The sequence below is a fragment of the Megalops cyprinoides genome, chromosome 3 (assembly GCF_013368585.1).
Source record: "Megalops cyprinoides isolate fMegCyp1 chromosome 3, fMegCyp1.pri, whole genome shotgun sequence".
NCBI classification, from domain to species: domain Eukaryota; kingdom Metazoa; phylum Chordata; class Actinopteri; order Elopiformes; family Megalopidae; genus Megalops; species Megalops cyprinoides.
This window is the reverse complement of record NC_050585.1, coordinates 32,320,598-32,334,922: the sequence shown is the minus strand read 5'-3', so window position 1 is coordinate 32,334,922 and position 14,325 is coordinate 32,320,598. Positions and strand designations below refer to the sequence as shown.

At 41.1% G+C, this 14,325-nt stretch overlaps 1 protein-coding gene across 3 annotated transcripts; it reads right to left on the bottom strand.

Moving 5' to 3' along the window:
• Positions 1–3,890: 3,890 nt before the first annotated feature.
• Positions 3,891–11,944, bottom strand: LOC118774343 (ras-related protein Rab-6A-like). Of its 3 annotated transcripts, none has more exons than XM_036523658.1 (8): positions 11,536–11,944; positions 9,822–9,880; positions 9,354–9,407; positions 8,777–8,882; positions 7,135–7,246; positions 5,632–5,725; positions 5,093–5,159; positions 3,891–4,815 (listed from the first exon to the last, which is right to left on the bottom strand). In XM_036523658.1, exons 1-8 carry the CDS (start codon positions 11,609–11,611, stop codon positions 4,751–4,753), a joined length of 633 nt encoding a protein of 210 aa, XP_036379551.1. In that variant the 5' UTR covers positions 11,612–11,944; the 3' UTR covers positions 3,891–4,750. The 3 variants fall into 3 exon arrangements, with proteins under 3 accessions (XP_036379551.1, XP_036379549.1, XP_036379550.1); XM_036523656.1 differs by lacking the exon at positions 8,777–8,882 and adding an exon at positions 7,779–7,884; XM_036523657.1 differs by lacking the exons at positions 3,891–4,815; positions 5,093–5,159; positions 8,777–8,882 and adding exons at positions 6,178–6,271; positions 7,779–7,884 and having other exon boundaries at positions 5,638–5,725.
• Between the last annotated feature and the right edge of the window lie 2,381 nt (positions 11,945–14,325).

The window sequence follows — 14,325 nt, the reverse complement described above, 5'->3', positions numbered from 1 at the left end:
AGCCTTAATTAGATATTTAGACAGATACTAATTAGGACATAATACGTCTGCACTAACTGGAGCAAGATCCCATTTAGTAAAAGACCCTTGCATTAGAATGTGCTTAAAATGAATATTTCCCTCCTTGTAGGAGTTCTTTCCAGGCTATGAATGAGAGTAGCAATGAGAACATAATCAGGAAATCATACAAAGATGTTAAAAAGAGCAGGCATGATGCAATTATTTTCAGAGGTAAATTACCTCTATTTAAGAGTTATTACAGCTCTGCCAAAATCAATACTCATATCTGAACAGAAAAAAGAAAGGAAAGGTAAAAGGAAGCATTCAGAAGACTACTATTAGAAATGTCAAGGTTTTGAGTCCACAATCTCCTCTTTAAATGGATAGAACACCTAGGCTCACAGTGTACCAGGCTGAATCTGTCATTGCAGAAAGGGGAAAAAACAACAGGTCTTCCCTATTCAGGGAGTTGCCATGGATACTATTACAGTTACCAGGGCTTACAAGAACTCCTGAAATTTCACCATCTGCATTAGACTCGCATTGCACATTCCTCAAACCAATTTTATGACAGAATTTACATGTATAGCCTCATGGCTCCTACATAGAACTCTAAAGCTGAATTTGTAAGGTCTTGCTTCTTAAAGTTCATATTCAAATAACAGGACATATTTGCATTTGTCACTAAATAATAGGGTGACTGTAATCTATAAAACTATAAAAATTCTATGTACTGCTTAACATTGCAGCTAATTACATATCTGGAATTGTTTTTTTTAGGCTATGAATCAGGTGTTTGTTTTCTGCTTTGGGTAGTTTCCAGGGTGCATTTCACTGCTCATTAGTCAGTAGTTTTGTTTCCTCTTCTTAACTGGTTGCTTATCCACTCATTGTCTGAGCAAGGGTATTTTTTGGGTAAAGGGCAGCCTTGTGGTACTGACTCAGCTGTACAAAGTCAAGGGAGTCTATCAGTGGGAGTCCATCTAGGGAGGCCACAAGGGGAGTATATTTTTTTTTTTTTACCATTATCATACCATTACACGGGGAGGCCCTAGGTATTGGTATTGCACTGGAACGGTGCACTCTTGTCGGGTATATTACATTGCACTAGCGTGTTTGGCCAAGTGCACATTTGTGGTCTTGGCCTTGTGTTTTACTCTTGCTTCTGTGTGGACGTTTGTGTAGCATTTCGTGTCCTTTTGCTGGATGCCCTTTGTGCCTGCCTTCTGGAGTCGCTCTGGGTAAGCGTCTACTTGATGTCAACAACGTAAATGTAATATGTACTCATCTTGTAAGTCACCGTATAAAGAATCTGCCAAGTGAGAAAATGTAAATGCAAACGTAAAGCAGCACATTGATCAATGTGCTACAGAGGCAGTACATTCAAGTACAGTACAGTAAAAACAACATAACCGTGAAACGTATTTTATGTTCTTCAGTTAGCCAGCAAAGAAATGGCCAAAGCACTCAGATATGGCTACAGAATAGAAAACAGCACAGTAAGGAGGTAAGTGTGAACAAAATACAATGCTGAATGTGATGCCCCATCACATTTTCAAAGACCTTGTCCTTTGCCAGTAGGCAGATACTCACTGTATTAAATGTACAGTGGATGATGCAATTTAAAAAAATATCCAAAAGTAAGAGAATTTAGATAGATAGATAGAGTACTTTATTTATCCCCAACATTTTTTTAAGAGGCTTTGAAGCTTAAACTGTTTATTTGAAGATGAGCATGACTCTGGGTTATAGTGAGAACATGTGTGTTGCTTTCCAGAAATCCATGTATAAGAGTTTGAGACAAAAACAAACATCAGGATGCTTTGTGACCATGACCTTTGATGTGAAAATGATCGGGTTCAAGAGAAAAGTGAACTAATAAACTTGATCATTTGTGCTGTTTTTTCTAAACCCATACTTAGTAAAAAACTGCAAATAAGAAAAGATTAACCTTTGATTAGAAATCATTTAGGATCATGGGGAACAGGGGGGGCATCTGAATCCTTGCAGAAGTGGTCAAGCTAAAGATGTAAAATAATCTTAGTGACGCCACAACAGGACGCCTGAGAGAGGACAAGCCACAATACAGATTTCATTGTCATTCAACTATGCTTCTGCTATAGGCAAAGGACAACAACATTATTTGTTATCCTTCAAGGTGAACATAACTGACTATATACAGTTGTTTACAATGCAGTGAGGGGGTACTGATCCTGGTTAACTTCCAAGATTATATTACGACGTTCTGAGGAATACCTGACTTCCTGAGCATACCACCTGTATTGTTTGTAAATTTCCAGGTTGCAACTTACAGGAAGTTCAACAGTTGCATTCACAGAAAAAAATTAATGTCTTTGCCAGAGCAACATCTCAAAGTTTATAAAGTAAATTAAGTTTACTTTACACTGTAACATATAGTGACATACAGTATGTACAGGCTCGGCCCCAGGAGAAAATACAGAGGGGTGCAACTGCAATCCCTGGGGGCACAAAACGTAATAAATACTATGTAGACATTGGGATATAAGGAGACAACTGGGGGTGCACTGAGGTCTGACTGGGGGTGCGATATACTCCTAAGCACCCCCATAGCATTGGCCCTGCATATGTAGCTGTTAAATTTTGTCGTGGGGGGGGACCTGCATGATATTGCTTATGTGTCTTTAAAAACACTAACAAAGTGCTGGCAAATTTGTCATCTCCTCATTCACCAAAATATTCTACATCTAAATATAGATGAGAAGACACATGTGGTGAAATCGTAACTTTATTTTGTGATACACTTCTGTGTTCTTATACAGCCGATAGCAATAGTACATTATTCACACAAACTTTGCTAAAGACTAGTAGACAGCATGTTTCAAATGGACAGACACACTCCAGAACAGCACAGGGCTGAGTATTCAGTGACAACAGTAAGTGACCTATTCAGATAAAGAGGGCTCTTTCATACAAGATAATTCAATATTTATGTACATTTTTTCCCATTATTTTCAAAGTTCAACAATTGCAAACTCTAGCTAACTGGTGCCTGTGTCAGTGGCAGTGGGGAATATTCATGATGAATGTGAGAAAATGGCAGAATGCAAGTGCTGGTTCCTGCCCACTGAAGACCCACTGGCTGATACCGAACCATTGCTTTCTAATGTGACTGACTACACAGGCTGTGGGACGAGAGAGAGCCCATGTGTTCAAGTATTACCACTAAGGTCAGCATAACCAGAACAGGCTCCCACGCTCGACAGTGTCCAAAGACAGACTATGCAAATAACGATGAAAATATTTACTCCTCACATGCAAGCAACTTTTAAAACTGTTTTGGTCAAGCAAACAATGCTATTTTTGGACAATGACAAAACAACAAATTAAAACTGATGCTTTGCTCATGAGCAATACCTCGCTGGCTAATACGCATCTGATTTTTTTCAGCAATGGTTTAGAGCAATGCCTAGGAGCTGCATCTAAGAACTAAGCACACCAGTCCACAATCTCAACATCAAAAATCCACACTCCAAGTCTTAAGGCTGCTTACAAAATCTAATATTCCATGTCACGACAATAGGTAGGTGAACAAACAAAGCAAGCCTTTTCAGACCCAATGGTGATTTGCCTCTACAAATCATGCCATTTTGTCATGCATCCCTGCATTAGCTTGATGAAAACAGCAAAGACTGTCATTGTGACCATGGGATGGAGCAAGGGGACAGCAGGGTCCACGCAGTAAATTTCCTTAAATGTGAGTAGAGGGATGGAGGGACCAGCTGTCCATTCCACTGACAAACATCTCCCAGTTATACAAGATAGAATACAAGGACAAATGCCTTAGCACTACTGTAAAATGGGCGTGTAAAGCAGTTTAATATAAACGAAAATGTCAAACTTGAGCAAACTTGGGCTAAATGTCTAATATCTAAAATGCACATCTGGTTTTCTGTTTATTCTGATATACATTCTTTTCAGCATACCCTTTTTTAAGGTAATGTACCATGAGACAATGGGCTTTCCTCTACAGGGTACCACTTTGTACAGCCCTATTGACCATTTACAGTTCAATTTTAAAATTCTAATTAATTTAATATGCCAACCACGACTGGATCCAAACCTCTCTCAGCTGTAAACAGGACAGAACGACTAGCAGTGCAGTGGTTCAAACCACTCAAGACTAATGAAGGTGCAGAAGCACTTGCTGCTAACCGTTACCATTTAAACTACCAATATTTCCAGTCAGCCTGAGTCTGGCCGCAGAAAAGCTAATGACGTTTCATTAAATGTAATGGTGACCAAAGCTTTCGTTAGTTTCAATGTGACTACAGCACCTGCTGTTCTCCCTCCTCACCAACCAAATAAAAAGCAGAGGCCTTCACTGAAGTTCACAATATGTGTCTATATATTCAAAAACGATCATTATTTTTACAACAATGACAAGTGTGACGACACCGATTTTGCGCCATAAAAGTGCAAGAACTCAGAAGTGGCGGGAGAAGCTATCTCAGTCTCAATCCTATATACGCCATGCAGTTGTAATAGATGAGAGTTTGAGCACATCTGCATTTAACTTATCCTGTGATTTAACTACTTCAGCTTTTTTACTTTTTTTTGTCTTGATTGTTTAATTAATAGCACATCCACAAGGTTACTCTGAAAAGTCATTGAATCAAAGGGGAAGGGTCTTTCGCCAACGGCGTTTTTACGAGGTTGGTGCAAGTGGCCACTGAGAGACGAGCTGTTGGAGAAAGAAAGGAGGCAGGCACTAGCAGGAGCAGCTGCTCTCAGTCACAGGCTGCTCTGGAGGCTTCTCTAGTTTTATGTCAATCACTGTGAGGGTGTGGTTAAGGAATGCACACAAACAAAAACAAACACTTCAACTGACTTTTACTGACTGGTGCTGAACACCCACTATGAACACAAGCCTACTCAAAGTTCAGTGATGTCTAAATCTCATCATACTGCCACTCTCACAAAACGAATGGCCCAAGTCCTCACTGAACTTGTTAAAGGTATAATTTGAGAGATGAAAATGCCTGAGACACCCAAAGTTCCCACCATCCTATAAACATTTCTCTCTCCCTGAGCAGTGTCATCTGAAGGATACTGTCCTCTTTGCTCTTCTCAGGTGTGCTGTCCATCCCAGGCAGGGCAGCAGCTACTCGGCGGAACAACTAGCCAATGGAAGGAGGGACAGACAGAAAGAGTATGTGGTTACCGGGAGAACAGTCTGCATACAGCTTGGCATGCTTCCACTATTTTAGCAGTAAAGTCCCATTTATATTTCAGTTCATACTATCTCAAATTACAACATTCAACAATAAGGTAATTTTTTATTTTGAGTCTCCTAATCAAAGTACATAAGGTCAATTGTAAGGGGTCACTTTCACCCTTTGTAAAGTGACTGTCAGAAGATTCTTGGGTATTACATTAATGCTGAGACAAAACTGCTGAGTCATCATTGTTACAGCATAATGGTGCACGTGGAAAATTAGAGCACGTCACATCACAGCATTGAGGTAAATAAGGGATGGGGGGAGAGGCTGTAAGGGGGGAAGAAGGGAAGTTCAAAGAGACAAAGTTCAGAGAAAGTGCTGGGGGTGACAGGGGTCTGGGTGTCCGGGGTGTCAACGTGCCAGTCTCTACCTGTTTGACATTGTAGCCAGTCTTTGCGCTGGTCTCAATGAACATGACATTCAGTTCCTTAGCTCTCTGCTCACCCTCTTCTGTAGTGATCTGCCTGCTCCGACCAGAGCAGAGACGCAGACAGACAGAGGGACACAGACGAAATAACCAGACGAAGGGGAGACAGAAAAAGGGAGACAGGCAGAAATATGAGCTCAGAACGGATGCCAAAGTCAGCGGAAAGAAAATGCTTCAACTTTTCCACTTTTTTTAAAGAGCAATGGCAACATTCAAGGCACCTTCACTTAGAGGGGAAGGAACTGGTTAAACGTCAAAGCAAGAACAACCAATTAATTCAGCCCTTCTAAGTCTATGCCTTGAACGCGAGCCAGAAGGTAAGTGGATGGGATTGAATGCATGTCACAAATCAATCCACATTATCCAACACAAGATCAAGTGGAGGCTAGAAAGCTGACAGCGAGAGGCATGTTTGTACGGGAAACCACACCCTCTGTCGCTGCGCCTCATCCCCTGACCGCGTCTGCTTCCACACAGGTGGAAACCCACCTGTTTGACGTTATATCCTGTCTTGGCGCTGGTCTCAATGTGCATGACATTGAGCTCCCGAGCTGTCCTCTCTGCAGCCTCTACAGACACCTGCCTATTTGCAGCCCAAGAGAAGGGGGGGGGGGGATGGGCCAGACACCAAATCATAGGTAGATGAGGGGGAAGGGAGCAGAATTGGGGAGGATGAAAAAAAAAAAAAATCGTAAAAGAAAATCAAATCATAGTTGACAAACAAAACCAATGGCAGCAATGAAGAGCGTGTCTGTTTCAGGTTATCTGCTAAAGCCATAGCTTCTGCATCCATATTTGGGCAATAAAACAAAAGGCGGTTCACCGTCTGGCTGGAATGCAAATGCAAATGATGTCACATTGGCTGGTTAGGTTTTTGGGGTGGTGTTTTCAGGTGACCTTATCTGTCAATTAAAAAAAACTCTGGAGAGGTGCTCACCATGTGCTAATTAGGTTATGTGATACATTAGACAATTTTGATTCATTGAACACTGCACTTCAGAAGTAAGGATAAGTAAAGCTATCATATAGGTAAGCTATGAAATCCAGTAAATAACAGTGTACTTCTGCCCAACATGAATGGCTGAAGCCATTTAAAAAAAAGCAAACTTAAATACAGTGAATCCAAGCCACAGATAACTGTTTCCAAGGACAAAATGTAAATTATATATGAAGATTATACACAAAAACAATTTGGATAACACATGCTCAAAATGATCACTGGAATTACATGACAAATGAATCGTGAAATCAAAGGATGGATAAGGTGATGCTGAAGCATGCTTACAATAGAGGCAGAGAGGAGAACCAGACTCATACTAAGAGGGTATGAACTGCCCAGTGTTTTACCAATCTTGGGATTAAAAAAAAGCAACACAACAACCAACAAGGAACTAAATGTCCAACTGCTTGGCCTATTTTCTTCCCCTAATCAGAAAAGCCCTGTACCTTTTATCAGCCAAGTCTGTTTTGTTGCCAACCAGCATGATTATGACATCACTTCCTCGCTCTGTTCTGACATCATCAATCCACTTTGAGGTTTGCTGGAAGGAGTTGAGGTCTAAGGAAAAGACAAAAAATTTCACAATATAAATATATACTGACCACTTCAGCATATATCTTACAGTACGGATATTTCAGCATGCTTCCTCAATAATAAATAGAGAAACAGACCATACAGTACAGTTTGAGCCCCCCAATGTCACATGGTATCTTCACTGAAGCCATTATATAGCAAGATTTTTGCAGATGTTACAAAGATGTTCACAAAGGGGCAAGAAGTAAAACAAAAGACGGTGACAGAGTTTGTTGAGAAAGCGGAATGCAAGAAAAATCCCCCCCAGATTATTGAAGCACAGTTGCATTGCTAAAATGACCAAAACTGCACCGCAGTTTGAATCAAGTCAGATTATACCCACAGGTAGCTCAGGTGTTAAAAATAACATAACCATGGCCTTAATGTATACGCATACATCCTACATTTAGTAAGCTGTCAGCCTCGCTGCTGTGCAATAGCGGTCTTCCCTTGCTGACACACGTGTCTGAGGACTCTTTGAGAGGCCCTGTCTCCAGGCTACGAAGCTACAACTCACTGGTGATGTCATAGACCACCACGGCAATGGTGGAGTCGCGGATGTAGCTGGGAATAAGGCTGCGGAAACGCTCCTGTCCTGCAGTGTCCCACAGCTGGAGCCGGACCTGGGGGGGAAGGGAGGGGAGAGGGGGGAAAAAAGGAAAGACAGAGCATAGAGGTAAAAGTGCTGTACAGGTATGGCAAGGTTTGCCAGCCTTCAGAAGACAATGGTAAAGTTTCTGCTATATTTCTTCCTCTGAAGAAGAGAGGAATCGGTTAAATAACAGAAAGACACTGAGAAATGCATTAGGAGAAAACCATAGAGAGCTAGAAAGAGACTGCAAATGCCCAATTTGATTTCATCCTTTGAAGCATTTCATAATGCTAAAGTATTATATCAAACTACAGATAATGGGGCTGTTGTCCTGGAATAGGTCATTGGAATAGGCCAAACTGTACTGTATGTGTGAACATGGTAGCAGTCATTGTTCAAAATTGAGGTGGTGGAAAGACCATCAGCAGAAGTTCCTCTGGACACACTGAACTTAGAAGGAAAGTCACCTCAAATTTCAACATCTACATCACTACACAAGAAATGGTTGATGCTTGATGGGAATGCAGCCTCAACAAGATAACCATTTCAATTTTCTTTGTCTTTTTTTTTTTCCAATTTCCCAAATGCTATTCTCAAAAAGCCTCCGTTCCCGTGAAACGGCAGCAGTCTGGAAAACCGTCAAACCTGCCAAGCTTTTGTGGCCGCTAACTGCAGCGCGAATGCTGAGCGCTATGCACGTCCCACACCGCTCTGCGTGCCAGGTCCTTCCCTTATGACACGAGGTGCGGGCGAGCTGCAGCAAGCTGCAGTGAGGGGTCCGGTGTGCTCGGAGGGCTGCAACCACACCACCCACCCCCAGCAGCAGACGCAGCAGCAGCAGCAGCAGCAGCAGCAGAGCACGCCCCCTCTCCCCCACCCTCGGGACTGGGGCCAGTGAGGCAGGGTGGGGTGGTGGTACCTACTTGTGATGTCATAAACCACCACGGCAGCGGCCGAGTTGCGGATGTAGCCGGGGACGAGGCTGCGGAAGCGCTCCTGCCCGGCCGTGTCCCACAGCTGGAGCCGAATCTGCAGCCGTCCACGGGACACGCGGGGCAGTGACGCGGGGCGCAAGCAGCCACAGTGGGGGGAGAGCACAGAGACAAAACCCAAATTCAAACACAAAAGAAAAAAAAAAAAAAACAAAGCAATGGGAACTTAGGTGCTCATTGACAATGAGAAATGAACACTCGAGTAAAAAAAAAAAAAAAAAAAGGATGGCAGGAATGGCACCAACAAATAATAAACAAATAATACATAAAATGTGTGCTGAAGGATAGCGCAATATGGCAAGAAAACAGCATGAAGCCTAACACCCAACTTCTCAGCTACACAGTTGGACGTTGTCTCGGGCTGCAATGGTCACAATCAAAGCTCTTTATTGCCAGCAGCATTCAGACCCTGACCAGTGTGTTTTTTTCTTCTGACTGACCAAATATACCACTACTCCCGAAAAAACAAAGAAACAAACCAAAAAACCATCATGAATGTGGCTCTTACCGTACGATCCTCCAAATACATGGTTTTTGACAGAAAATCTATGCCAATAGTTGCCTGAAAAACAAGTAGTTTTTGTATTAGAAATAAGTATACAGTAAAGCTGCTACATTCAAAACGTGCATGCCCAGCACTTAACACTGCAGGTGGGTAGCATTAATCACTCTCATTGCTTCAATACTTAATGCCTTACTACTCCAACACATCAGAATGTCTGCTGTTCTCAAAGGCCTGGCCCTGTGAGCCGTCAGTTTTCAAGCTCTGTTATGAAAGGAGACACTGGGCTCAGACAGGTATAGCAACAAACCCACGTAACAAACATCCAGGTGTGCTGTGTTTGAACATGGCTGCATTTAGCAACCACTTGCTTAAGCAAACAGCCCAACGGCAATTACTGAACTGAGAGCAGCAAAACTGTATCGATCTCAATCTTAATTGCACATCATTAGATGCAGTACATTTGTACTGTACCTGATATGTGTTGTCAAAGCTGTCATACATAAACCTAGTTATGAGTGAAGTCTTCCCCACTGCAAAGGAAAAAAAGAAGTTACAGTACGTGTATTAGGCAGAATTCTTTCTATGTAAACCAAGCACTATCTAAAAACCAGTTAGACTAGTCATCTAAAGATGCTACAAATAATATCAGGAACGTAATAAATGATAATTGGTAGGTGGACAAATGTTTTGAAAGGGTGAAATACCAGCTGTAGACTAGGCCTTTGTCCTAAACTGGGTAGCTATCATCATCCAATCCTGCTGCACGTAATTATACATACAGCACTCGCAATTATCGTTCCAACTACAAATCTCATTTGTGTTTTTTCGGCCGGTTAAAAGCTTCCTTACAAAAAATGACTAATGAAATCGGTTAGCTGTTGTAATATTGTAAATATTAGCATTACTCTCATAACTGGAAATAAAGATGAGGCAAACGTTCTTGTATTACACACCCCGTGTATTACAACTATTACATCGCTCCAAACTTGAGTAACGTAAAGGATTGATCTACAAACGGGAGAAAGAGCAGAAAAAAATATTCCTTTCATTTGAAAATCTGGAGAAAATGACAAAGCGTTTGCTAAAGATTTAAACCCTCTTACCGCTTGGTAGAGGTTGACGGCCACTAACCAGCTGGCTAACTACTACAATAACAGTGACGTCACCTTTATTAATAAGCATGGAGAGTCACGGCAAGACAGCCTGAAAGATGTTTTTCAAGCTAGTAACTAAAACCAACGTACGTGCATTTCACAGGTGATCACCGACCACAGCCACTGAATACATCAATCTACAATATGCAAATTTTAACCAACGCTAAAAACTGTATCAATAATATAACTGGCAGACAACCATCACAATGATAAAATAAAATGACGTTTGGGAGCTTGCTAACCGATTACAGTAGTCAGAGGCTGTGAAGGCCACTGACATTACCTAGCTACAAGCTTAGCACTTGGTGCAGTTCTGCATCCTGTCAAGATCATCTGATTCCAATTAAGCTAATGTTATATCATAGAGCTAGAGAACTAACGTTAAGTAGCTAAACAATAACACGCCATTATATTACGTTGCTAGGATAGCTTGGCAATATCCTAGGATGCATGGCCATCCAGACAGCTAACAACCTGGCCACTTCACGTTAGATGGGACGCTACAATTATTATATTTAATCGGTATTAGCGTTAGCTAACAATACAACTAAAATCATACCTAGACACACTGCTAGTTAGTGCGCTAAATTACTTAGCGTTAGGTAGCAATCATTAAATCGTGTTAGGACCATTTTCGGTCAAGATGAAGCCCTCACCTGATATCGCCGTCACCTAGCATTGTCTTGGTGGAAAGGGGCCATCCCCACCCATTGTACCAGCCTGAATTATTCAGCCACCCTTTACTGATGAGCGAAGCAATCCACACCTCATTTTGTCACTCATCGGCTTTCGGATGCGGCTAACGATGGCAAGCTAGCTAGGCCTCGCACCTCCGACAGCCACGTAAGGTATTTAGAGCAACCTACTCTACATAACGCTTGTAGCATCGACATCTACACAGTCTGTCCCTCACTCGCCGCTCCTCCAAACCACCGACAAGCGGTCGCTTTACTACCGCCGATGTTAAGACTACAAGGCTAACGTCACACTCACACTACACGTTTGGGTGGAAATAATCGACTTAGACTCACCGCTCTGTTCTCCCAGGAAAACAAGCTTGAATTTCCGCAGGGGGTTACCGAACTCTCCGCCGCCAGTGGTTGACATGTTTTATGTAGCTTGCTGTACAGCTAACCAATAGCTAAATAGCTATAACCTTAGCCAGGTAAGCCAGTTATCTAGACAGCTAGCTTGCTAGCCAGCTATGATTTCAAACAAAAAGACGGCCAAGGACAACCTACGAAACACGTATTAAGGCGTATGCCAGTTATCGCCGTACAGCAGGGAGGGAAAGGATGCCAAGCACAAACCGAACGAAATACTGTGGTGGGTCAGACTGGGCCCACGCAGGGCAGAATTCACCGAAACACACAAGGTACAAATTCAAATGAAAACGCGAGACAGAAACACTCCGAATGTGTATGCGTCTTCAGTCTTCTTCAGTGGAATAATGGCGTTTTAATAACATTTAGATAGAGGCATTACCGCCACCTACCGTCCTGGAGTTAGCACGCGAAACAGACAAAGCTTACGCGCCAGTCTTGACAAAATAAATCTAATAACTCTTGCATAATATTTTGTATGATATCTATCACAAATAAATTAAGTACAGAACATGCCATGATACCCACTGGTAAAAATGATATATTTTTCATATGTATAACACATTTGCATGAATATTTATATATTTATATATATGAACCACCCAAAACTCCTTTATTTAAATCACACAAGAGGCTTCTTCATGAAGTAAACAATACTATATCTTCTATATCTTCTCACTCAAGGCCTCTATCCTGCCAAGAAGGATATCAGATACACAAAACCAGAGCATCAGCCATGATAATATACCATAGCCAAATAGGAGCAGGCAATCAGAGTAGCCTGAGCTCAACACCAAAACAAAGAAGACAGTGAAGATATTTTGATGCACCCTATTTGCCATTACAGCGGAATCTGAGGAAGAACTACCCAATCAGCCATGACTTTTTCAGCCCACTGTAACACAGACACTGACACAAGACACTAACACAAGTCTTGTGCACTGAGAGGTAGGACAACAAACCCCTTGAGAAATGGAGTACATTATCAACTGACTAATCAGTGTTATCAAACTAGCTTGATTTGATAGTTCAACGCCTTTTTTTATATCAGCAATTGAATATTCAACTAGTTAGTTACAAAACTATCTAACTCTCTTGATAGGTAGCAAGCTAGCTTGTTAAAAGCTATTCTGTTTTATAGCTGTTCATTTTTACAGCATTCAGATGTTAATATATTCACAAGCTAATATTTATGTTTAGATCTTAAACATTTTCATTGGTTTTCAGCCAGAACTTTCATCCTTATATTATAAAATAATTTAAGACTATTCCCATTATGCATTTTATTTGAAAGCATCTAAGGCTTTTCTCTGAAAAGGACAATGTGGTTACTAATTTTTGTTGATCTATAATCCCTATGACCTACAGACTCCAAATGTTTATATGGTGGATAAATTATAGATAAAGTTTACTATTTATAAACTAATCAGATTTGTGTATTATTGTATAGAATTTTAATGTATATACATTTTATTGGTGGTCTGGTTTTTTATGTGGCAACATGAACTTCAGGTTCAGGGAAATCACCTGTGCATGCTCTGAAAGTTCATGTGGAGACCCATGCATTAGAGAGGGGGTATGTCACACGCTGCTGTCAGAACATGATGTTATTATGGAGGGAAATGGAGATTTCTCCTCTGAAAAACCAGATCATTGCTTTTCAGTGTGCATTTCACAGTTTGAGCAACATGCCAAACTGTGAAATCCCTTTTAAGAGGGATTAAGAAATAAATGAAAAGTTAAGATAAACAGTATAATGTTTTATTTGTGACAGTGATTCATTCCAAAAGACCTCTTATACAACGATAATAAAATAGATATAAATGAAATTCTTCTTCAAATTACACAGTCATATTGACAATTTACCTAACTTTCTGCTCTCAAGACAAACATTTAATAACTAAAGCATCAAATCCATGCCCACCAGCTCCACTGTAGAATCACACATCTGGCTCTTTTTCCATTGAATGAATTCACCCACTTTGAAATCCCACAGTCTCTGCTCTATCCAGGAGCTGTGCTACTTTTTCTCAGGGAACTATACACACTGACCACCTACTGATGTGGTCCATTTGAGCTGCCTGACTTTACATATGAGGGGATGGATGATGAAAGACAAACAGAACATTGTTAGCGAACAGTGACAGTAATAGTGCCAGTCTGTAAAGACACAATGTGTTGTCCTGCAAAACTGTCAGTCACAATTACATACCATCTCCCAATAATTGATGTCATACTCTTTAATGGTTTTTACACAATGGTTATAACAAACCAATAATATTATGCATCACCACTGCCTGTGACAATGATGTACAATCAAGGCAGAAAGATGTCTTAGGGAAGATGCCTCTGTTTCAAATGTCTACTTTATTCGTTTTTTTTGGATTCAGTAACTTGACATATTTAGACTGTAGGCAGTATTCCTTTGTTTTGGTTTTTGACATCCTTCGTCCCTCCGCCTGTCTTTTCCATCTGTCCATCTCCTTGATTGGCTTCTTGTCACTGTTGTTCTTTCATCTGTCTTCTACTCAATTATAACGTCTGACCTGGAGGTCATAAAATATAAAAACACATACAAAAGTAACAGTGAACTGTCAGTCAATCAACACCATCTCTACCGTCTGGGCTTTTCTCAGTTTGTTGTATTGAGAAAATATAGATTGTTTACTTAATGAAATGTCAAGATACAACATACAGAGCTGCTTGGAAATGTCTCAG